Genomic DNA, 22,858 nt, shown 5'->3' with positions numbered 1-22,858 from the left:
GCGACTTGCGTCTTATTTTTAATGGCTTTGACAACTCAACTTGAGAAACTTTACTTGGATGGATGGATCTCACATTTTTTGACACTTTATTATTGTGGTAGGTGGCTAGTTATTAGTAAGATGAATTGAAGCCTTGCTGGCTTTTCATGTCAAATTCACCCCAATAGCCTAAGCAGACCTTGACAGCTGTAGCATTACAATAACCTAACTGTGCCCCGTTATTTCTGATTGATTTTGTGATAGACAGAGGAAAAAATTTAGGTGTGAAATCTGCCAATCGAATCAAAATTTCACTCGTTTCCAATGCAAATCAACTTGTTTCACAAATTTTCTTCAATCAAGTGACATGATCTGACATGAAAATTATGTCACTTTAAGGAAAAGAATGTAATTTTTTGCAGTGCAAGTAAGCGTGTATTGACACTTAAAGATACTGACAGGTCAAAAAACAAATGAGAAAATCTTTGAAGTACATTAATGATCTGGTATACACTTTTTTTGCTCCACATTTATGAGAATGTACCTGACTTGGACTTTTACTCTTCTGAAACCTCCGCCTCACTGTGTCCATCTATGACAACTAATGTGATGACAGGATACTGTATATATCCTAAATATAGACTTTTATGTTGTTAAAGCATTTTACTGTATTTATTCAGTCCTGTTGAATTTTACAACTCAATACTTTTTAACTGTGTATTGGAAATTAAATCCAAAATTGAACCATATTAGGTGTATAGACTGGATAGTGTTCTGTACCACTCTGTTAAGATGATTCAGCTTAAAAAGTGCCTTTGTTTGGGTGACAGAAGAAATACTAATACATAGCCATATACTGGGAACCTGCAAGTGCGAAACAGATTACCAGACATTGTATGGATTTAGACAAAAAAACAGTGCTGTCCAAATAATTTCCTCAATAGTCCTGCATGTCAACAACGTGACAAAATGATATCTAACACCAGTAACACCAGTGACTAATAATATCCAAATCTTCTTTATAGTCGGGTCTGCTATCATTTCACCCCATCGTATTCTACACAAAGCTTGTGAATATTTTGAATGCAACCAGTGGCAGTTAGGAGTTGCAAATAGCAAAATGTGTTCATGTTTCTGGCATCCTGGTACACCTGGTGAAACACTGACAGTGTGTGACCACATCTGCTCTGATTCATAATGTCATGTTTGCTGCAGTAGTTTCGCCACAGTAAGACCCACCAGTGAGGATACAGCACAGTGAGGGAGCTTCATGTCAAATTCATTTACAATGCTCCACTAACCATACACAGATGTGTTGCCTTCCCAGGTCATGAATTAAAGAGTATCATTGCTTACTAAAATATGGCCTTTAGCTTTTCTTCTTTTATTACAATATTCATTACCATATGACTTATTAATTACCATAACCTTAAAATCCTTTAAGCCAAAAGGTGCAATACCTCACCTTTCCTTACGTTGCACCAGCCACATAATAAGCCATAATGTCATTTTTAAATGGTGAGCTGGCTAGCCAACAATAGCACTATGGCGTAATGCTTGGAAGAGAGAGAGAGTGAGAAAACACAAGTAAATCCCGGAGGAGCAAAAATGGCTGCCGAAAGGAATCTAACCCAAATCTCCCTCATTTCCGTCCCTTGAGTGGCACAGCACTTCAAGGGAAACTGATTTGCATGCAATTGTCCTCTGATTAAATCCTAATCTATTTTTACACCTCGGTGATGAGACGGTCTTTGTTATAAGTCTTCTTTTAAGTGGAGCTGGAGGACTTTCAGCTCCAGTCCATACAGCGGAGTGATGACGGCTAGCAGCACGCCGCCTGCAGCACGCCCCCAACGCCTGCAAACCTCCACCCAACTGTTACGAACCAGAGGGTAACATGTGTTCCTGGGTGATGAAATCAATTTCAAGTGAATCTGTACCAAATGCATTTTTTAAACCAGACACATCGGGTAAACTGCAAGTATGGTAGTTAATAATGCAGGCAGGAGGTGAGGCAGGGCTATTTCATTGCTGTTCACTATCCTTCTGCTACCAAACATACAGTACCTCATGACACATAAGCAATGGCACCAGTGGGTTCATGCGGCATGTTACACCCACACAACACGAATATCAAAATGCCGAAAACCACTAAAGAATATTTTCAACTTCCCAGAGAAAATCAATCCATGTTTGAGGCTGGTTTACTGGGTTTAAATGAAGTGAATTTGTGGGCCAAGGTGAAAGAGCTCATTATCCTTAGCCATTAGTCGTTCTGTCAGAGAGGTGGATCCAATCGTTCTCAGGAGTCTCAATGGCAATTAATTTCCGTGGGGTAGAAATGTTAAACTGTTCACGTGGTTGTGTATAACCTTGGTAGTTACACAACTTACTGCTCAACTGTGGTAACTGGAGAGGAAAATGCCAATCGTTCAGGAAGGTGTACTGTCATTCAGATACTGTATTCAACACAGTGATCAGTTGTAGTCACTGAGAATAAAACACCTTTACATGTGGCTCAACAATGGTTCCCACAATATTGCCAGATGGAATTCAGGGAGTCTCATTTTTATTTCATATCTGCAGGAGATATTTGCCCTTGAAGATGTTCTTTTGCCGCCGAATTGTCCAAAGACAGACAGCGTTTTCTCAAAGACCAGGCGTCTGTCTGCTGACAGGCTTTTAATTATACGAGGATTAATTCTGCCGGGATAAAGGCCGACATGGATGGAGCCCCGAAAATATTCAGAAGTACATTCCCACGGATGGAATAACATTTAGTTCACAAGTCGCACAATTTGCGAATGAAAATGTAAACAAAAAAAAGTTGAATTCACTACGGCTGCCAGGCGCAGTGCAAACCAGAAATGTCATATTCCTGGATGGTAATGTCAAAGAACTGGGTAGTTAGCATGAGCAGTGATAGCCACCATGACTGAACAGACAGAGAAAAGAGAAACTCAAACTGCATCAGCAGAAAATCCAAGGAAGAAGACGTCACAGTACTGGACACACTGTTTGATTGACAGGTGATCTCTGGGAAGAGCAGTGCAGAAACACCACAGCAACAAAGATGGAGACTAAATATAAAAAACAACGATCTCATAGATTACCACTTTAAACCAGTATGCTAATTAGGTAGGGCTAGTGTTTTGGTCATTTTGTAGTTGTTCGTGTCATTCATTTTTCTTGGGAAACTGACAAGTTTAATGTGTTTTCATGCTCCAGCGTGATAGCCCATAATGAATCCAATGAAACAAAATGAGTCCCACCTGAGCCACTCTATTAAAAGTGTCAATGGACGCTGAGATACTCATCAGAATGATTTAACACCTACTCTTTGGGCCTGCATCCCTAACTACTTGGCCTTCTGCTGTGGTGAAAACTTCTCCTGCTCTATAATATTAGAGGATTCTAAGTGTATATTCTATGCATATGAACTGGAAAGTATCTTCCGCTTCACTCTACACACACATCTTTACACTGACAGTCACTAGAAAAGCTCCGAAGGTTATTTGAGAAAGCACACACCTGGAAAACCAGCTTCAGATTGTATTTATTGTGTTTATGTGTAACTCATTCTTTTCTCTGGCTGATCGGAGGCATCTAAATAGTTGTCATGGCAAGATTTCCAATCAATTCCCCATCCAGGTTTGTTGCACTGACTAGAAGCAATGTGAGATTCTCTGTAAAATGCACTTTTGAAAAATGTAATAACAAGAAATCTAGCGGTTCACGCTAATTTAAATGTGTGCCGTGTCTTCTTTAAATAGCCCGAAATCAAATATGTTCACGACAACAGGAAAATTAAAATGTTAATGCTATGGGACCTTTCACAGGACCTCCTTTGCATGAGGAACCGAGCATAAACTGTGCTGGTGGGGCTGATAGACACACACACGGGGGATTTGAATAATGTCTCAATTTCTTGCGCTGTATGTCAAGCTGAAGATTCGCTCATTCCCAGCAAATAATTATTCACTGTAAACTGGCATTAGACATGGCTCGCTTCTCAATGCCCTATATTTAGAAGCTTTCTTTAAAAAAAAATCCCCGCATTCAATTAAGTGAGTACAGGAAAAGATACTAATAATACCAAATATAATCAATTAAGCTCATAGTCATTACATTTTGAGGCTTTGCCAAACACATTTCCCCCGTTTTCATCAAACATTTATTGCTGCCGGCATTATCGTTCGTCACCAAAATACAAGTCATAAAGTGAAGAAGTGTGAAACTAAAAGAGACAGACTTCTCTTTGGACTTCAGAAAGGTCTTATGGAGCGGGACAGTTAAGGTTACTTAGAGAAGTTTTGCAGGTGGAGAAAAGGGATGATGCAAACATGAAAGTCTTTTGAATTGTCTCAGAGATATAAAATTCTCAAAGTGGGGTTCTGAGGTTTTTTTCTGTGAATAGGAGCTGGTGGACCTTCTTTGCGTGAAGAACCGAGCATCCAAAATGGCCGAACTCCTCCTTTAACGATTCTGCACTCTGCTCCCGCCTCACCTGCCCTTTGGTGGGCGGTGACAGCTAAAGCTAATGGCTGGGACCTCTGGCAGGCTGCTGTCTCTGACCTTGTACACTGGTTTGACCCAAAGGAATAACACTGACCCTCAGCGCTGTGTCCAGACATGAGAAATGGCTCAAATCCCTGCTTCTGGTGCTGCTTTGGCCCTGCTGGAAAAAAATCCCTCAACCGCAGTAAAGCATATGCTGGTATTCATTGTATCAGGCACAATAGGAGGAGTGTAGGGTCAATGTAGCGTTTCATGCGATACAAAATGGACAAGTCAAGTAGACCGGGCCAAATGAAAAGCCTTTCTGTCTGCAACCTGAGCTCCAATAAACTCAATAGCAAGGGAATCTCATTCAGTTCAAGTGGCTTTGACATAATGAGAGGGAGCGTGGCACAGCTCACTTTTAGCCAGCAGATTTTTTTTTAGTCCGTGTATAACGAGCTCAGTGAATCAAATTGTGACTCAGAAAATGTATTCAGACCAGTGAAAAAAGAAAAAACATAAATAAAGCCAAAGGTATACGGCAATCTGGACACCGCAGCACAGGTGGCTCTGCACTCTGACAGCTGTAATCCTGTGGGAGCAAAACAACGTTTCTGTCGACTTACACTTTGTGTTTCCATGTGGAACTTTCTTTTTCATGTCATTTCTTTTTGACATCTTTCAGATGTCTAGAACTTTTAAAGTATAGCAACTTAAATGGTTTCATAAAGCACTGTTAACAGACCCACTGACAGATGTTGAATACAGGGTTATCAATATAAACATCATTTGCATATTTGCAAAATAACAGGCCCAAATAATGCTTACAACACTCAGGTAACATTTTTGATAGAGCTTTAATTCCTAAGAAATGATCCGTTTTTTGAATAGTTAAAACAATCAGTTACTAAGCAACATGAATAAAGTATTAACTAACCATTACTTAATAATTATTAAAGTATAAGTGGTAATCACAAAGCAACCATTATTTAACTATTGTTTAATGATTAATTTAGTGTCATTCATTCACTTTATTTATTAATTATGAACTTCAATTCATGATTTCTGCATGCATACGTCCCCACAGGCTTTGCAAACTGCAGAGAATGTCTGGACAGACAGACAGAGACTCTATGAGTTTGAATATGAGGTTTAATAAACACAGACAGCGGTCATGTAAAAAGATGCTACTCTGGAAAAAGCTGTTTGGTTTCAGTTTCATACTCCTCTCTCAGCTTTGTCTCATGACAGCAGCAGGTCATTACTGTGTTTTGACACCAGCTTTCTAAACTCACTGGAAGACATGAAGGCTGTAAGAGAATAAGCTATAAGAAGCTGTCCGTCTCTGACATATTCCTTGGCAGATGAAATGTTAATTATTATGGTGCTTGCTAACTGAGAAATGCTCTCTGACACTTTTTTTTTACTTTTCTCTGTGCGTTTTAATTTAGTTGACGTTATTTACTCTACATGTGCATTGATATTGAAGGCTTTTTTGCTTTTTTAATTTTCATTGTGTTTGTTGATGGTGATGGTGTTGATCATGTTAAAAAAGCTGTCCATCTCATTATACAAAGGGGGAAGAATGATCATCTGTTATACAATACAACATTTTAATGTCACATTGAAAGGTTAAGATTAGAACGCTTTTTACACCAAAGTAAGAAGCTGGAAACATGAATAAGTCTAGAAAAAGTTAAGCCTGTGCTTGCTTTAGGTTTTCTATCCATCCCTGGAAAAAGAGATTGTTCCATCAGTTTTCAATGAAACATCCTTCTTTCCTTACACAACATGCCCTTTTTCTGTTCTAAGAGCCCAACACTCCCCCATGTGTTTGCATTGCTTTTACCACATGACACCGGGATTTCCTACAAGCAAGTGTAGTGTGTGGGCTGATTTGTTGATTCAAGATGTGCAGGGTCATGTGTGGATGGGTGGGAGGGAATATATCAGCTTCTAAGTATATTCACTCATACACACAGTGTGCTGACAGAAAAGTTGGCAACCAAGTCAACTTAGAACAATTATATCTCGGACACAGATGCGATATTCCATTCGCAAATTCTATAATTTGCAAATCCATGGAGATAGTAGGCCGCTGTCCTCCAAAAGCATCTTCAAATCTGGGTTTCTTCTGCTGAACAAGGGATTCTAACACAGCAGAGAAATGTTGAGCTTTGCCTGGGAGGAACTTTGTGATCTGTGTACGCCATCTAGTGGGAAATGAATATGAGTGATGAGCAAGAGAGAAGAGCCTTTCCTGTTTCTAGACTTGACAAATGTTATGGCTGGGGTTCTCTAATGCTTTCATGCACCCCCACTTGATAAGATTTAGTGATTAGAGTTGAGCTGTAGAACTGACTTGACTTGACTTGACCTCCTGGAGCCCCCTTAAGGACCTCAGGGGGTCCCCGCACTTGAAAACTTTTTTTTTTTTTTTTAATTGGAAAATGTAATGCATCACATATATGACATATAAAAATTTTGCATTGTCATCTAAAAAAGAAACAACAAAGATACATGAAAGCAAAGAAGAGGAAATAAAATAAAATAAATGAGGTATAAAAAATAAAATCTTAACAGACTAAAAGGTCTTCAAATACTGTAACTTTAAGACATCTATTATATTCATATTCATACTTGGGGGGGGGGCATTGATTTATTAAAAACCACAGATGCAGCATGAACTCTTTGCTGCAAAAATTGAGAAAAATACTTTAACCTGGTCTTCCCTGTCGCCCCCGCCACTGGGTCCATCATTACAAACGCAGGTTGCATGGCTAAGCTTTGTTCAAACCCACAGGACTTTATTTTAAATTCTAGTCAACAACTTTTCCAAAGACACCAAATGTGTCATGCTACATACAGGGAAATGTGTATATAATGATGCACAAACATCTAGATTTTTTCCATTTGATGTAATGGTGCAGCCATAAAAACATGGCGTCTTGTATTTGAATATTTCATTCAATATAAGCAGCTAGAGCTTAAAGAAAGAGTTGTAGCAGATACAGAATATGGATGTGATGTTGTTGTGCAGTTAGGAACAAAAAAATTTTCTAACTTAAGCTACTTAAGGGGAAATTTAAGGGTAAAGTCAGCTAAAGTCAGGGTACAAGTCAAGTCAAGAAAACTTTATTGTCATTGTACTGCCGTGCAAGACAACAACACAACAAAATTACGATGGCACTCCCTGATAATAAAAACAATATAAAAAGAACAATATAAATAGGACCAGATATTATAGGAGCAGATACTCAAGTGCAACCGGTGTGCAAATAAACAATAAACAATAAACAACTAGAAGGGCACTCGGAGAGCGCAGACCTCCGCCAAGGTTCGTGCTATTGTTGCTTGTTCGTGAGTCTGATCCGGATCCGCTCCAAAATGTAATGGGTTCTTCCTTGGCCCATGCTACACCCTTCCACAAAGTTTCATGAAAAGTAGTTTTTCCGTAATCCTGCTAACAGACAAACAAACAGACAAACAAACAAACAAACGGCACCGAAAACATAACCTCCTTGGCGGAGGTAATTAGCAGCATACAATCTAGCCATTACATGGTAGAGAGTTCAGTCAGTGGGGAGGGGAATGGTATATGTGTGTATGGGTGCGTTTGTGTGTGTGTTGTAGTGGGTGTGTGGGTGTGTGGGTGGGGGAAGGGGGAGGGGGGGGGGTGTCAGGTCATGTTCAACAATTTGACAGCTTTGGGGAAGAAGCTGTTTTTCAGTCTTGTGGTGCGTGCATATATTGTCCTGTAGCCTATCGCCTGCCAGAGGGGAGTAGTTTGAAGAGGTGGTGGGCAGGGTGAGTTGGGTCACGGATGATGTTGGAGGCTTCTTGACTCTTGACTTGACTTCTTGACTATACAGAGACTGAATCCAGGTTTAAAGGGGCAATAAGTAAGATTTTTCCTGCCCCCATAGCACAAAATGGCCATAATATACAGTATCTGTTGGGGTTGATAGGGTTGTTCCATTTGTTTTCATTTCATTTTAGTGATTGCTGAACATTCTGTCAGCTTTGTGAAGTCACAACTGGCTCCACAGAATCCAAGAGCCACCGGTCACCACTTTCAGACATCAGAGCGCGAACTACAACCCTACAAGACTGAGACACACACAGAGAAATATACTGTACGAACTTTGGATATTTAGATTCGGTCCATAGTATCAACTATTCCTATCGTCACACGCATCAAGTGCAGCATGGCCTTTAGGTCCATGCAGGCGTTAAAATCTCTGGGTTCTCTGGGCTCCAAGAGAGATCAAGGTGAGTATGAAATCCTGGCAAAAACCTGCTGATAAACCTGCTGATAAATCATTATATGAATTAACAAGTAAGAGGGACTTGTTAATTCATATGATTTATCAGGTATGGTGGACACTAATTCCAGTTCAGTACCTCAATTTATAGCTGTGATTCCTGTCGTTTTGCTGTTTTTCTCATCATGATAAGGTGTTTGTGATCCAGGTTTGTGTCCTGACCTGATAAGAAGGCCATGCCATACAACACTACAACTCTTCACCACATGCAGCCAACAAGCTAATGGCTTCATGGCTTTTTTTTTTTTTTTTACCATTTCTAGGCAGCCACAGCAGCCCAGCAGCCATCAACAGGCACAATGAAATTAGCCTGCCGGTGGAGGATGCGGGCGCAGAGACGAAGAGGAAGAAGAGGAGGAACAAGAGGAAGGCCAGCTCGGAGGAGAGCGATGAGGAGGCCAGGAAGAGGGCGAGGGGAACAGCCCGGAGCCCTCGAGAAGAGGAGAAGAAGAACGACGCAGCCACATTTCCCTCAGGTAACTCTGGAAGAACTGACAGCACAGGTCAGATGAGACAGATAGATAGAAAGATAGATAGATGGTGTGAAAGAGAACCACAGAAACATTAGTGTGTGTGTGTGTGTAGATGAATTTAAGGTCAGGTATGAGGAGGTGGCACCTCTGGGAGAAGGAGGCTACGGAGCGGTGTATAGCGGCTTCCGAAAACTGGACCGTTTGCCCGTAAGGCGCTCACACACACACACACACACATGCGCACACACACACACGCACACACTCTCACACACAATGTACCATTCACTATATGCTGTGTAAGTGCTAAGCCAAAGTATTTGTGTTTCTGTCCTGCAGATTGCTATAAAGCATATTCCAAAGGACAAAGTGGTCTACACAGAAATGGTGAGAGATTAGTTTCTTTCTGCTGAAATCATTAACATCTCTCTGACATCTCTATGCTTATTTTAATATTGGATATGAGGGGAACACATGCATACACAAACTCAAACTTGCACCCGCTATATTTCTTTTAGTCTCTGAATGGGGAGATGTGTAGTTTACCACTGGAGGTGCTGCTGCAGTTGAAAGCAGGATCAGGAGCCGGACCAGATTCAGTAGGGACCACCGCAGCCGTGACCCTGCTGGACTGGTTCGAGCTGCCCGACGAGCTGATCCTGGTCCTGGAGAGACCCGTCCCCTCCTCGGACCTTATCAGCTACCTCGAGGCCAGAGGGGACTCCATCCGGGAGTGCGAGGCGAAGGTAACCGGGCGGAGGGACGGATGTGTGTGTGTTTTCGAAGCTTTTCCACCCTGACAGTCGATCTAAAATTGCATTTCTGTCAATTTCTGCCTCTCTCTTTCCGTCTCAGACCATCATGAAGCAGCTGGTGGATGCAGCCATGGTGATTCATTCAGAAGGCGTTTTCCACAGAGACATCAAACTGGACAACGTTCTGATCGAAGGCTTCGGTGAGCCGCGTGTCCGCATCATCGACTTTGGCTGCGGCTGCATCCTGAAGCCAGGAGCCTACACCGAGGCCCCTGGTACGCCGCCTGGCTTCTCTTCCTGCCCTTCACCCTTTTTCCAATCTCTGAAATAACTGTTCAGCCACTCACTGTCTCTCCCCCGGTCTGAATGTAGGAACCTTTGAGTACAGCCCTCCGGAATGGTTCAAGCGCGGCTCCTACAAAGCGGGCCCCACCACAGTGTGGCAGCTGGGGGTGACAATGTATGCCATGCTGGCCGGATGTCTCCCCTTTGACACCAAGCGGGAGATCGTCCGAAACACTCCACAACTCGGCAACGGGTTCTCCCACTGTAAGACGTGTGCTCACACTCACACATGCACATACAGACACACTAGAGGTTGTGTTGCCTATTAATCTTTGATCCCTGTCTTTCTCTCCAGATTGCCAGCATTTTCTGCAGTGTTGCCTAGACAAATCTCCTGAGCGCCGGCCCACCCTGGAACGCCTGCAGCTCCACCCCTGGCTCCACTAAATCCAGACCAAACGCACTACTCACTGCAATTGGATGGATCCGAGACTTACCATCAAACACCATTCAGTGATGTGTTTTTTTTTGCCTGCCTTACGGTGCCAGCCTGATGTGTTCTATGGCACTCCTTGGTATGGCACTATAACACTCATTTAAACTCTGAATTGGGCCTCTGTTCCTCTTGAAAAAATATAAATCATTAGAATCACCTCCAGTCTTTGTTTGAATGTTTGAAAGATTATAGATCATTGTAGAAAATGGTAGACCATGTATTGCGAGGAGTGACACATCTTCAGAAGTAAACCTGAAGCAGTTGCCTGTCGATCAGGACGATCCAGCAGCTGTCCAGAGCCAGAAACTCCCTGCTCTGACAAGCAGAACCAGGTAAAAACAAATTTGATTCCAGCCCCTGGAACCTTGGTGAAGCACAATGGACTTGTTTGCGCTCTTTGCCACAATTAACCTTCTCAGGTGTTCATGCCAGGTAAGAACATGTGAAGAAATAGCTGAATATGAGAGTGGAGTTTTCCCTCAGGTAACTAAACTCTTTTAATGTTGATCGCACTATTATGATTTTACAGAGCTTTTACTGAAAGGATTCTGTGCTATTGTCTGCTCTGTTGGTAAGGTAGTGCTAAGGTGGCACACAAATACAGACTGGGTAGGACAGTAAAGATGTATTCAAATCATAATGGAGCAGCAGAGAGATCTAGCTCACCTATACTCCACCAGGCTGAACAAAATGACACACAAGATAGCTACAGATATTTCCCACCCTCTTAACCAGGAGTTTGAGGTTCTACCATCTGGGTGCTCATGTTTGATGATGTTGTGAACTATTCTGCAGTTAAATATGGTGCTATGTGGTGTGCACTTCATAGTATGCACTTTATCCGGACATGTACATGTTACACTGTATGTACTTTATAGTATGCACTTTATATCTTGATGTGTCACCTGCGGGTTGTTGACAACAAAGCACTGAAACTGTATTATTACTGCACAGTATGCATTTTATTTTAATATGTGATATGACTGGGTGCTGAATGTTGGAATAAGTGTTGTCTGCTGTAACAGTTTTTGATAAGCTGCAAAACAAATTGCCTCAATGAGGACATTAAAGTTTTCTATTCTTTACTCTTTACTCTTTAAAGGAATAGTTCACCCAAAAATGAAAATTCAGTCATTATCTACTCACCCCCATGCCAGTAGAAAATCGGGTAAAGTTTGTTAGTCCATACAACAGTCCCGGAGATCCCCGGAAGAAGTACATTGCAGCTTTCTCCAAAACAACTGAAGTTGCAGGAGACCTGTCTTCAGCCATCAAAAAATAACAGAAAATAACCACAAAATGGCTCCATGCTGTGAGAACTGCATGGAGAAAGAAAAAAGATTTCCAGCAAATAGGGTTCCAGCACTATGTACTTGGACCCCTAATTAAGAGGAGTTAACTAAGTGTTTTTATCTTCCATCCGCCACTGGTGTAGATGACTGGTCCACTCTTCCAGAAACTACCGGGAGAAGACAGTAGGTGGCGGTATTCCTCTTTGGCCGGCCTGCCGTCAAATCCGGCGTAGAGGAAGGAAGATGAGGAAGTAGGAGAGGAGAACTGTGGTTAATATTTTGGACTTGGGAGTGTGGATGTAGCTACTTTATTGCACCGTCAGCTTTCAGTAGAAAACTAGCTAGGCAGCTAGGTAATAGTAGTATTTGACAATGCGATGGGAAACTGCTGGGCATACTGTGCTGGGTTCTTCAGAAGAGAAGCCAACAGGATCCAGAGGGGAGGCGGGTAAGAGAAACCTCTCATTAGCTAGCTGCTAGCTGCTGTGTAAGGTGAGCTAGCCTGCCAGCATCATCTGAACCAGCGTCTCCAGTTGCTGCTAGCCAACAGTTTGGCTAGCTAGCAGCTTGGTTAGCTAGCGTACCATAGTGTGCCAAGTAGACTTATTGACAGCTCTGTATGTTAGCTAACTAATAAAGCAACAGCTGGGGGAGTAATGGCCAGTCGGTCAGCTACTGGTTGTGCTCCCATAGTGTTTTTTGGTGTAAAAACCTGCACGAAGAAGCATTGCAGCCAGTTAGTGCCTTTAGGGAATTAAGACCCCACCCCTATTGTCAATAGTCTTGACATACAGTAGGTCTTGTGAGAGTACAAGTGTGAAGCACAGACTGAATTGGAGCTATTTTTGTAGCAGCTACCATATTGGTCAGGCCTTTGGCATTGATTGTACATTAATATTTACACCATGTAGAGTCTCAATCCTGATATTTGATCATGCAGAGGGTTTCAGCTGTCTGTTTCTGGTGTCATTTGCCTTCAGTTATTCAGCCAACTTTAAATTGAATGCTGCATTTTTAGGTTGTCTTAGTTTACATTATCCTTTGCCTTTTTTACATTATTTCCCCAGGGAGGGCTGTCTGTGCAAATGACTACTTTACATTTATTCAGTTACACATGTTTACATATGGGAGCTGCCAGACAGCTTTCAGGTGTTTTTCAGGGTTTTAGCTATTTGGAAACATTACTCTCATTCATTTCTACAGTGGATGTCCAATTTTAAAAAGGAAATGGCCATGTTTATGATTGACTAGTTAAACTATCACCCCCCTTAAGTGCATTTAAATGTCTGTCTGAAAGGAAAAGGGTTTGAAAAGGTTTTCAGATGATTGTCACTGTGGTAATGTTCTCTTAATTATTTATACAGGTCAAAATATTTCAGAAGCAGTACCACTGGGGAGCATTACACAATAGAGGTATGAATTGTACATTGTCGAGCAGTTGCTTTCTTGCTGAATGATGGACTATCATTTTATTTGACTCATTGTAATCTTTGATTTTGCAGTTTGAAAACCTCGTAGAAAGCGATGAGGTAAGTGTGGCCATCCTTGTTATATGATGTTACGACCCATTTAGTCACAGAGCCTTCAATAACTCAATAAGTAGTCAGTTTTCTCTCATCTCTATTATTGTTGCACTATTTATGACCTGCCTACATTCACTGCATAATGTGTTTTGTTAGGTATGTAGCCTAATTAAAAGCTGCATTACACTGGTGCTCCTCATAGGATCGATATACTTCCAAACTCCCATCAGATATCCCACTGATGACCATCCTCATCAGTGCAAAGCCACATTTAATTTCTGTTTGTTTCATTGCAGGCTGAGAGCCCGCAGCCCTGCCCAAGGTATGTAAACTAGTGTGAACTTTTGTGTTTTAGAGTGGATTGTAGATTCTTTATCATGGGTATTCTTTGACAGAAGAATTCACAAGTTGGAGGCAATATTCCAGTTCCCAACATTTGGTTTTAAGTATGTTTTTGTTGTTATTTTGATAGGCCAATCAATGAAGATGAGATCAAGCACCTCAAGGAACACCGCTATGCTGCAATCTCTGACAAGCAGACCTTGATAGACCAGAAGATTCAAGTGGAGGTAAGACACAATTTAAGAAGGAGCATAGCTGAGCGCTCAAATATATAAACAAGCAATGTAGCTTTTATGTTTCTCTTTGTAGTTTGGAAGTCGTTGTCGTTAGATTAATGTACTGTCCTAAGGAACTAGCCTCCATAATTTCCTTTTGTGTTTTAGACCTATTTTTGCTTTTTTAAGTTGCTGCATTGGTTTTTTTTTCTGTTTTTTAATCCTTTTTTGTTCTGTGTTTTTGTTTGTTTCATTTGTGTTATTTCTGCTCAGTTAGAGGAACAAGAGGAGAAGTTAAGGCTAGAAGAGGAGGCTAGAAATGCCGCCCAGCGTGAGGCCGCCAGGTTGGCACGTGAGCGAAAGTTGAAGGAGGTGAGGCGGCACTGAGCGCTCCCTTCTGCTGGCCCTGATACGGCCAATTTACCTTACTGCTTGGCTAAACCACTGCTCCTCTGACCTATTGGCCCTGTGCAGAGGCTACCCAGCATTCCCAAGTCCCTGGCCTACTCTGCCTTAAAGGGACACTGATGTTTTCAACTTTAGTCTGTTGCTTTTTTCCTTATTAACCTGTACTTTTCATGTAATAGGCTTCTTCAGTTACCTAGAAAAAACGTGTTAGCATTGTTTGGATTCCTTATCATCATTCAAAACCAAATGGCACACAGTAGCTGCAATCTAAACCTATTGATTTCATTAAGGAACGCTAACAGAATCAGAATCACTTAATTTGCCAAGTACAATAAATGTGCAGGTATTTCTGTTGTTACAAGAATATTGACGGCTCATATAGTGACATCAGTACATACCAGCACACATGGTACAGAGACAGTGCAGGACGTACAATAGTCAGCAGATGATTCACAACACAAGCTGTTATTTGGAGGACTGAAGTGCCACTACACTACAAGTAAAAGCAATGAAAAATGACATAAACTTTTGTCAGACAGTGATTGCAGTTATAAAATAAAACCATAGAGTCACATAGACAGCATGGACAGAGAAATTTTGAGTTTTGGAATTGTAATGGCTATATCTGCTTATTAAGACTACAGCTGCCCAGAGAGTTATGATAGTATACTTAGATAATTACTCAGAAAATAATACTTGGCTCAATCATCCGGCTCTGATTCTCTCTTGCTTGCTTCTTTCTGAGCTGTAGCATGGCTAACACATCAGGGGTGAGATAGACATAATGCCAAACTAAAAAACTAATTGTAATACTGACTACAATTTTCATATTGGAGAAAACAGTGTTTGGTCTCCTAATCAGATATCCTGATGCTGTTTGGAATACCTCTAACAAGTTTGGGAAAGACTTAAATTAAATTGAAACAATAAACGTTAGTGCCTGATTCTTTCCTTCACATTTTTTGGCAATTATGTGCTGAAAACTGTAGAAGTAGCTCTGTCCACATGTATTGCAGTTCATATGACAGTTACAGCATTCTACAAAAAAAAAAATCTCAGTATGATTTGTCTGTAAATATCGTGATTTCCTATTTTTGTGTATTGAGTTTTAGTGGGGGAAACAATTCAAAGATTGAGATTATTGCTTTTCATGCCACATTCCACTGCTTTTCTAGCTCTCATTGCTTTGTTTTGTTGAACATATTTGCTTGCATGTTTCCTAGATGGCAACAAACCTGTTTATAGGTGTGCTCTTATGAATAAACTCTGTATTTTGATAGCTGGAACCTGTGATTGATATTTTTTTACTTGGGCTGTGTTCTCTTTGCAAGCAGCTGGCCGCCCAAAGGACACGGGGTAGAGCAGATGGCGCTGGTGGTGAAACTCAGCAAAGAAAGTGAGTAACATAAGTTCAATAGACACCTGAATAGCTCTGGAGCTGAGGACAGATTGCTGTCAGGAGGTCGTGCATGGGTTTTAGAAGACATAATATGCACTTAAAGGGGCATTAAGTAATCTCTGACCTTTATCAACCTGTGTTGCTGACCGGGAGGGATTGCAACAGCATCAATAGAACTTATTTTCTCCCCTCACTCCTGAGATCCTCCTGGGCCTTTGAGCTACAGTGGCCTGTAATTGACACAAACAAAAAGTCACATTTTCACAATAGAGAGGAGTAAGCTAGCTAAACAGAGTACATGACAGAAAGTGAGTTTTGAAAGCTATAAATCTCAACATTTGGCGATGTAATTGGTGAGTCACTGGTATTGATCAACAACCCTATCAACGCCCCGCATATATATTATGGTCATTTGGTGCTATGTGCTGGTAAAAATCTTACGCATTGCCCCTTTAAGTTCTCAGTAGAAATACTGTTTTAAAGATGTGTACTCACACATTCTTTTACTGCAGCAGAGCAGAGCGTAGGCTGCAGAGCAGAACAGATATTAAAACATTACAAGGTATCCAATCTCAGCATCCACAACTTAATAACATTTTTTTTTTTCACTTTGCCAGAAGGGAGCCACAAGCTCACAAATTCTCATTACACATTGCTGCGGTACTTAACAGAGCCAGCATTCACAAAGCTGAGCAACGTGTTAGTTCTCATCTCTTCCAAATGTGAAGACAGTTGTTCGGCCAGATGTCCTTAAAAACCCCAACAGGAGGTTTTCTTCAGGCCACCAGCAACTAACTGGACTGAGTTCTGTGATAGCTTATATTGTACATGCAATTCTGTCTTCCTAGCCAGTATTGCGCAGTATATTAGGTTTAGTGTCATTATGTTGTGGCCTAGTGAATGTACTAACTCTGTTGTGTTGATATCATCATGGCCTGTTGTTCCAGACAAACCCCTGGGGAAGATTTTGACGTCTACCTCCAGAATGTAAAAGCCCAGTCAGAAGCCTTCAGGAGCAACAGTGAGTGAGCTTTCCACACTTCATCATATTCACTGTAAACAATATACACAGCATCTAAGCTAAGGTTTTAATAATTGGTTGTGTTTGCTGTCAGGGCTTCCCTCCGAGACGAACGTGGTGACTCCCAACACGGAGTGCAGCTGGGACTTCACCACCAAGACCCGCTCCACCAACGACGACGGGACCTCACTGGACCTAGAGTGGGAGGATGAGGAGGGTGGGTGTTTCCCTTTTGCTCACATTTGAACGGTATCTCTAGCTAAGCCGCTGACTTGCCCGCTCACCTTGAGTGTTGCCTTCAACTCCTCGGCCACAAAGTGGAAACAATGTTGATAGACATTGTTTTAACATTTGACTGAGCTTTAGACATGCGATCACACCAAGGGACGGAGTTGGCTCTATCTCTGCCTCCGCCCCAGCACTGGGGTTATTTCCCAACTGTGCTTGTTTTCATTTTTCCACAACACTTTAGCAGAGGAGGAGGAGGAAGAGCAGACCATCTGTGCACATTGCATATATCTCATATGCGTAAGCCCTCCTCACAGGTCCCACGCACATGTATTAATGCTGGATGTGAAACAAGTGAGGATCTCTGGTTGTCATTCTGCAGAAACAAATTCCTGATGGTGCCGCAAATTGTGGGCAAATCCATATTTTTTCCCCACTACGACAAGTATTGGCAGTTATTTTCACAGATTATACTGTAGTTATTAAATAGACACCTTTGGCACAGACACATCACTTTGATGATTGCTGACTGACAACTTGTGAATTTGAAATCAAGTGTTTTTCTTGTAGAACACCGTGGCACCTGCAGACACTATCTGCAGATCCTGAAAAAGTTTTTAATTTTCTTTATCTAACCTCAGGGCCTTAAAAGACATGAATACAGTTAAATATAGCATTTTAAAGAGTAACTAAACCCTAAACCCAAATCTGTGGTGAAGCCTGACACCTAATGGTGAAAAGTAGGGTACTGAACTGGCCTTCTGCTATTGGCTGATCTTTGGTGCCAAGTGATGTCATCTTTTATAGAGTACAACTCGTGGTGACATCACCTGGCACCAAAGATCAGCCAATAGCAGATGGCCAGTTCAGTACCCTACTTTTCACCAGGCTTCACCACAAATTTGGGTTTGGGGTTCAGTTACTCTTTAAGTCTTAAATTCAGCTTAGGAAGTCTTTAAAATTTAGTTGTTTCTTGGGGCACAGTTTCTCTACTGTCTATGCTCATAGGTTTACCGTTGTTTTCCTTTAATGTTTAATTTAGTTGCAAAATTGGTCTGCAATTTCCTTTTTAACTGGTATTAAAATGTAAAAAGTCAGTCTGCAGGTACATGGAAAGCGCCTCAACCATTCTGAGCCACCAGGACTCCCCATGTAGCAGTGTGTTTGCCTTTGACAGAAGCTCGTAGAGACTTTGACACCTCTCTGCTGTCATAGTGAAAGCCGCCGCCCTTGTCTTGCAGGGATCAACCGTGCGGTTCCAGCCTGGGAGAGGTCCCGGACGGAGGAGGACATCCTGCGCGCGGCCCTGAGGCCCGGCGGCAAGCAGGCCAACAGCGGCCCGCCCTCGGCCTCCGAGGACTCCAACGCTCTGGAGTGGGAGAATGATTTTGTGAGTACCCACGCAGAGGACAATGCAGACACTGAATTTGATGGTTTCGTCAATCCCGTCCTAGACACTCCCTCTGAGGACGCGCTGGACAGCGGCCTCAGGTCCGACGCCCAGGACAGATAGTGTCCGCAACCAAAGGAACCGTTTTTCTCGTGCCCTCTTCATGTCAAAGCTCACCAGCTTTTTGCCTCATCAAATGGAAGTTTCTTCATTGCTCTTCTTCTACTGTACCTTTGGACTCTGATGCTACAGGAATATGTTGTGTACTTCACTACAGACACTACAGTGTAGTGACGTTTTGACAAACAAGTACTCCGTTTTTCAGTGCCTTTGTTTGCTACCATTTTACGCATTGTAACTTCAACTGATCAATTACCATCAATTTCCATTTGAATCAGTGCAACTGGAAATATTCAATAAGTGCTTAACTGCAGTGCAAAATGCCCAGGTTATAATACAGCAGCTACTTCAAAATGAAGCTGTCTATTGCAAAAGCATGAGGATGCTTTAGACAGAGCAGTGTACTATACTCAGTGATGGAAATGGCCACTTTTCACTGTCTGGCGGTCACTGGTCATACGATCATCTATTAAATAGAATTCATGCAGTTTGCAGAATTAAATCAATTATTTTCTGCTTTCAGCTGTTTAATTTTATAAAGTTATTGCATGATGGCAAAGAAGATAAACGTATGTTAATGACGTGATATTGGTAAATCAGTATAGCTGCAGTGTCAAAAGCTCAACTTATTCAGAACTGACTCGCTGTCCTTTCTGTCACTCATTCTGTCTTGCACTCTCTCTGCTCTTTTTTGTTTGATTCTTTCATTTGAATTTGCTCGTCCTCCTTTCCTTTCTGTTTCCGAACAATCAACAGTGAAGATGATTTATAAATTCTTACAAATTTGGAGTTTCATGTTACGTTCATGCTTTAATGAAATAGTTTTTGTCAAAACTATCTAGAAAATGACAATTGGATGCTAAAGTGTTAAGCCACATCCCTCATTAGCCCCTTATCTGACCTGAAGCTTTACAAATCTACATCATATTTAGACCAATATTGTAGAACACTTCTGAGTTCACTTCCTTCAGTCTGCATACTCTCCTCTCTCCTCAACCACTTATCTGTCTGTGACACAATCAAATAAAATGATTATGTTATGGACGTATAAATTTTGACCTTTTGGATCATCACCATTCAAAACTATAGTGCAAACCTACTTAGACTGCAGTGACAGTAGTTTGGCGTTGAATTGCAAGTTCCTTTTTTAGTTATTTACAGTATTCTAGTATTCTTATTTACAGTAATTTCTTGTGCAATAACTTTGAAATAATAAAACATGCTACTATTATGTTCTAAATAGGCAGAATTCCCATAGTGAATCATCTGAAAACAAGAGAAACTTTACAATGCAACACACAAGTAAGCACATACAGTGACTCGGGCCTAGCCTTCTTTTCATAGTGGCCTAGTGAGATATTCCAGGACTGCTGTTTTTTCACTGGCCTTGTTCATAGAGTGCCAATTTCTATGCTGCATATCTTGAAACCTCAATTGTAGTTTTTAAGCTCTCTGGGTCAAATTTTTATAACCAGCGTTCCCACAAAGGTCTGGAAACGTCTGGAAAATGATTTACATGTCTTAAAAAGTATGGAAAAACACAAAAAAGTACTGAAGAAATTTTTGAAAAAGTCTGGAAACTCACCATCACACTGCACATCAGTTGCCCCAGAGACAGACGGTGTTTATTATTACGGATCGGTAATATTATCAGTATATAGCAGTGTATAACATACATACAATGTGAATTGGCAAGCACCAGATTGATGCTGTCTGAGGATTAGAGATGCAAGTGAGAGCGAAATGAGACGGAGAGTTGTCACTTCTTTAGCGATCAATGAGAATAATTGCTCTGAAATACAGGAGAATAATTGGAGAATATACAACAACAGTAGAACATAACAGGAGACAATCTTTATCTCGATAAAGATCACTTTGTTTACAAACTTCACAGAGAAACAAGACACTGCTGATCTCTGATTGGTTGCTGGCATTTCGGGGTTTATTTCAGGAGACAAATCATTGTTAAGCGTTAACTTTTCATGTCATCGTTTCTGAAATGCAATCCGAGCCTTTTTGTGTTCAGTCTCAACTAGAACGCAGTGACTCCCTTCCGTCCCGTTTTCACCTCTGACTATACTGGGAATATAATGAATTGTAACAAAAGGAGAATTTAAAAAAATGATTGTGCAGACAAAAAATATTTTTGGAGAGTGATCATCTCCACATTTAATGACCTGGGTCTTTTTGCATCCAATTTCAAACTACGGCCCAAACTTTGATTGATCCAACGCTTCTCTCCAAAGGAATCTGCTTTTCTCTTTCTGCTTTCTGCTTTCTGCATAAAACTTAGATTCCTCAGATTGCTGTTTTTTTTTTGTTTTTTTTTCCAGGTTCTGTACTCATCTTATATGATTGCGCAATCAATTTAATCTGTTTGAATCGAGTGCAGTTTTCTGGTTGCACTCAAATGTGTGGTGGACTGTAGTGTGTTATCGGCTCTTAGACATTCACTGAAGCGTTTTCCTTCACTCTTACAATACCGCTATGAGGAAACTGATCTGACAGTTGGATTGTGAATTCCTTCCTGTGCACTAACGTTGGACTCTGCGGAGGAGACATAGGATATTTTGCAGAGAATTTTACATCACTATTTAATGGCATCTTAGTAATTTGAGTGTATATTCTAATTTAAAGAGTATTGTTTTTAACACATGGAAACATTATGTTTTGACACAATTTTGCTGTGATTTCATGATCTCTGATTAATCACTGTAGTTTTCTGTAAAAACTGTAAACTGAACATTCCTTGTCACAAATGAGCCTGAGGAAGAATAAAGTATAGTAAAATGTCTTGGGCATCACATACATTTCCTGATAATGTTAATAGCTTAGTGCACATGGGGTATTAAGTGCTGCTGGGATTTTGTACATTTTAAGTGTCATTGTTTAACTGGAACATCATCACCGTTACCTTAACTGGTCTTGTAACCTGTTGGGCAAAGGAAGCAATTGGTCACCTGCGTATTTGTCATCCTTAAAGTGATATTTCACATTGGTAGAACATTTTGATCTTTATTTTTTTTGGTGCATATACCTATATAAGAGGCCATGGATGGAAAACAAAAGTAATTGGTAGAGACCCACAGGCAGCACCACCTGCTTTTAGTTTGAAAACTGATTGTAAAAAAAATCATCTATAAACAAAAAGTAGATCCAGGTGCTACTATTTCATTCTGTGATCTTGATTCTACTTTTCTAGCAGTAACCTGTTTGCAGAAGGCTGTGACAATGTTCTACAAAAGTGAAATATCACTTTAACTAGAGGTGTAGGCCATATTGTATGACATGTATTGTACACCTTGGAAGATGGAGCTACCTCTACTTTTTACACCACTACTATACTGTATGTATTTCTTAGTGGGTTGTGGTCCTTTATAAAGCATGGCACTACTATGGGTCAGGGGTTTGACTCCCTTCAGGGGGTATCCATACTACAAATGGACACAGTTTATATCACTGTAAGGTCATCCACCAAAGTGTATCAATTAGATTGTAGACTTAGTCATTTTTATAAAACTTGGTACTGGTAAATCACTCGGACCATTTGCTTATTTGTATGGTTCCCAGCATAGTACGACTTGATTGAGGACAAACTACCAATGTCTGCCTCCTCAGTTTATTTAGAATGTATTTAAAATCCTCTTAACGGCATACTGCACTATGGCATTTTAGCTTTGGGGAAATGGCATGTTATCTCATTAGAGGCACTAATGTATCGCTGTCAAGTAAATCCAAAAAGCAAACTGATGAAATGAGACAAAAAAAATAAATGGAATTAACTAGCTGAAATGGCCCTGCCAGTGTGTTCATGACTAACTGATTGTTTACTACAATATGCAAATATTTGAGGGTTGACTCAAGAAATTGGTAAATGAAATGAAAGGTATTCCAACGAATGAAATTGCGATACTCACAAAATACAGCATTCTGAGCAGTTTGCTTTTATTGGTCACAGTTGCCGCAGCACAGACACACTTGAAAACCTGAAGCAGGATTCTGTACTGAAACAAGCAAATAAAGCCAAGAGAAGCAGGTGACAATACACTCAATTGCTGGAATGGGTCTCCATTTTAAAATAATACTCTGTGACATTTTCATATGAATTAA

General features: G+C 40.9%; 2 protein-coding genes across 4 annotated transcripts; both read left to right on the top strand.

Annotated features, from left to right (window-relative positions):
* Positions 1 to 8,687: 8,687 nt before the first annotated feature.
* LOC139933100 (serine/threonine-protein kinase pim-1-like) lies at positions 8,688 to 10,761 on the top strand. Its single transcript, XM_071927117.2, has 8 exons — positions 8,688 to 8,751; positions 9,068 to 9,280; positions 9,390 to 9,484; positions 9,614 to 9,661; positions 9,793 to 10,020; positions 10,130 to 10,304; positions 10,402 to 10,578; positions 10,670 to 10,761. Exons 1-8 carry the CDS (start codon positions 8,688 to 8,690, stop codon positions 10,759 to 10,761), a joined length of 1,092 nt encoding a protein of 363 aa, XP_071783218.2.
* Positions 10,762 to 12,359: 1,598 nt separating this feature from the next.
* Positions 12,360 to 19,905, top strand: ap1ar (adaptor related protein complex 1 associated regulatory protein). Of its 3 annotated transcripts, none has more exons than XM_071927159.1 (10): positions 12,360 to 12,550; positions 13,467 to 13,515; positions 13,605 to 13,631; positions 13,922 to 13,947; positions 14,098 to 14,194; positions 14,456 to 14,554; positions 15,925 to 15,986; positions 16,937 to 17,010; positions 17,105 to 17,227; positions 18,480 to 19,905. In XM_071927159.1, exons 1-10 carry the CDS (start codon positions 12,480 to 12,482, stop codon positions 18,749 to 18,751), a joined length of 900 nt encoding a protein of 299 aa, XP_071783260.1. In that variant the 5' UTR covers positions 12,360 to 12,479; the 3' UTR covers positions 18,752 to 19,905. The 3 variants fall into 3 exon arrangements, with proteins under 3 accessions (XP_071783260.1, XP_071783259.1, XP_071783261.1); XM_071927158.1 differs by having other exon boundaries at positions 15,922 to 15,986; XM_071927160.1 differs by lacking the exon at positions 14,456 to 14,554.
* The last annotated feature ends 2,953 nt before the right edge of the window (positions 19,906 to 22,858 follow it).

This window comes from Centroberyx gerrardi, chromosome 16 (assembly GCF_048128805.1).
Source record: "Centroberyx gerrardi isolate f3 chromosome 16, fCenGer3.hap1.cur.20231027, whole genome shotgun sequence".
In the NCBI taxonomy this organism is placed as follows: Eukaryota; Metazoa; Chordata; class Actinopteri; order Beryciformes; family Berycidae; genus Centroberyx; species Centroberyx gerrardi.
This window is presented reverse-complemented; position numbering and strand designations above follow the sequence as displayed.

What these genes read in the sequence shown, in the direction of transcription:
- LOC139933100 (XM_071927117.2), top strand. Translation starts at nt 8,688, where the DNA reads ATGGCCTTTAGGTCCATGCAGGCGTTAAAATCTCTGGGTTCTCTGGGC. An exon ending in GGGCTCCAAGAGAGATCAAG is followed by an intron (nt 8,752 to 9,067) that starts GTGAGTATGAAA and finishes TACCATTTCTAG; the next exon opens with GCAGCCACAGCAGCCCAGCA. An exon ending in CGCAGCCACATTTCCCTCAG is followed by an intron (nt 9,281 to 9,389) that starts GTAACTCTGGAA and finishes GTGTGTGTGTAG; the next exon opens with ATGAATTTAAGGTCAGGTAT.
- ap1ar (XM_071927158.1), top strand. Translation starts at nt 12,480, where the DNA reads ATGGGAAACTGCTGGGCATACTGTGCTGGGTTCTTCAGAAGAGAAGCC. An exon ending in ACCTCGTAGAAAGCGATGAG is followed by an intron (nt 13,632 to 13,921) that starts GTAAGTGTGGCC and finishes GTTTCATTGCAG; the next exon opens with GCTGAGAGCCCGCAGCCCTG. An exon ending in AGAGTGGGAGGATGAGGAGG is followed by an intron (nt 17,228 to 18,479) that starts GTGGGTGTTTCC and finishes CTTGTCTTGCAG; the next exon opens with GGATCAACCGTGCGGTTCCA.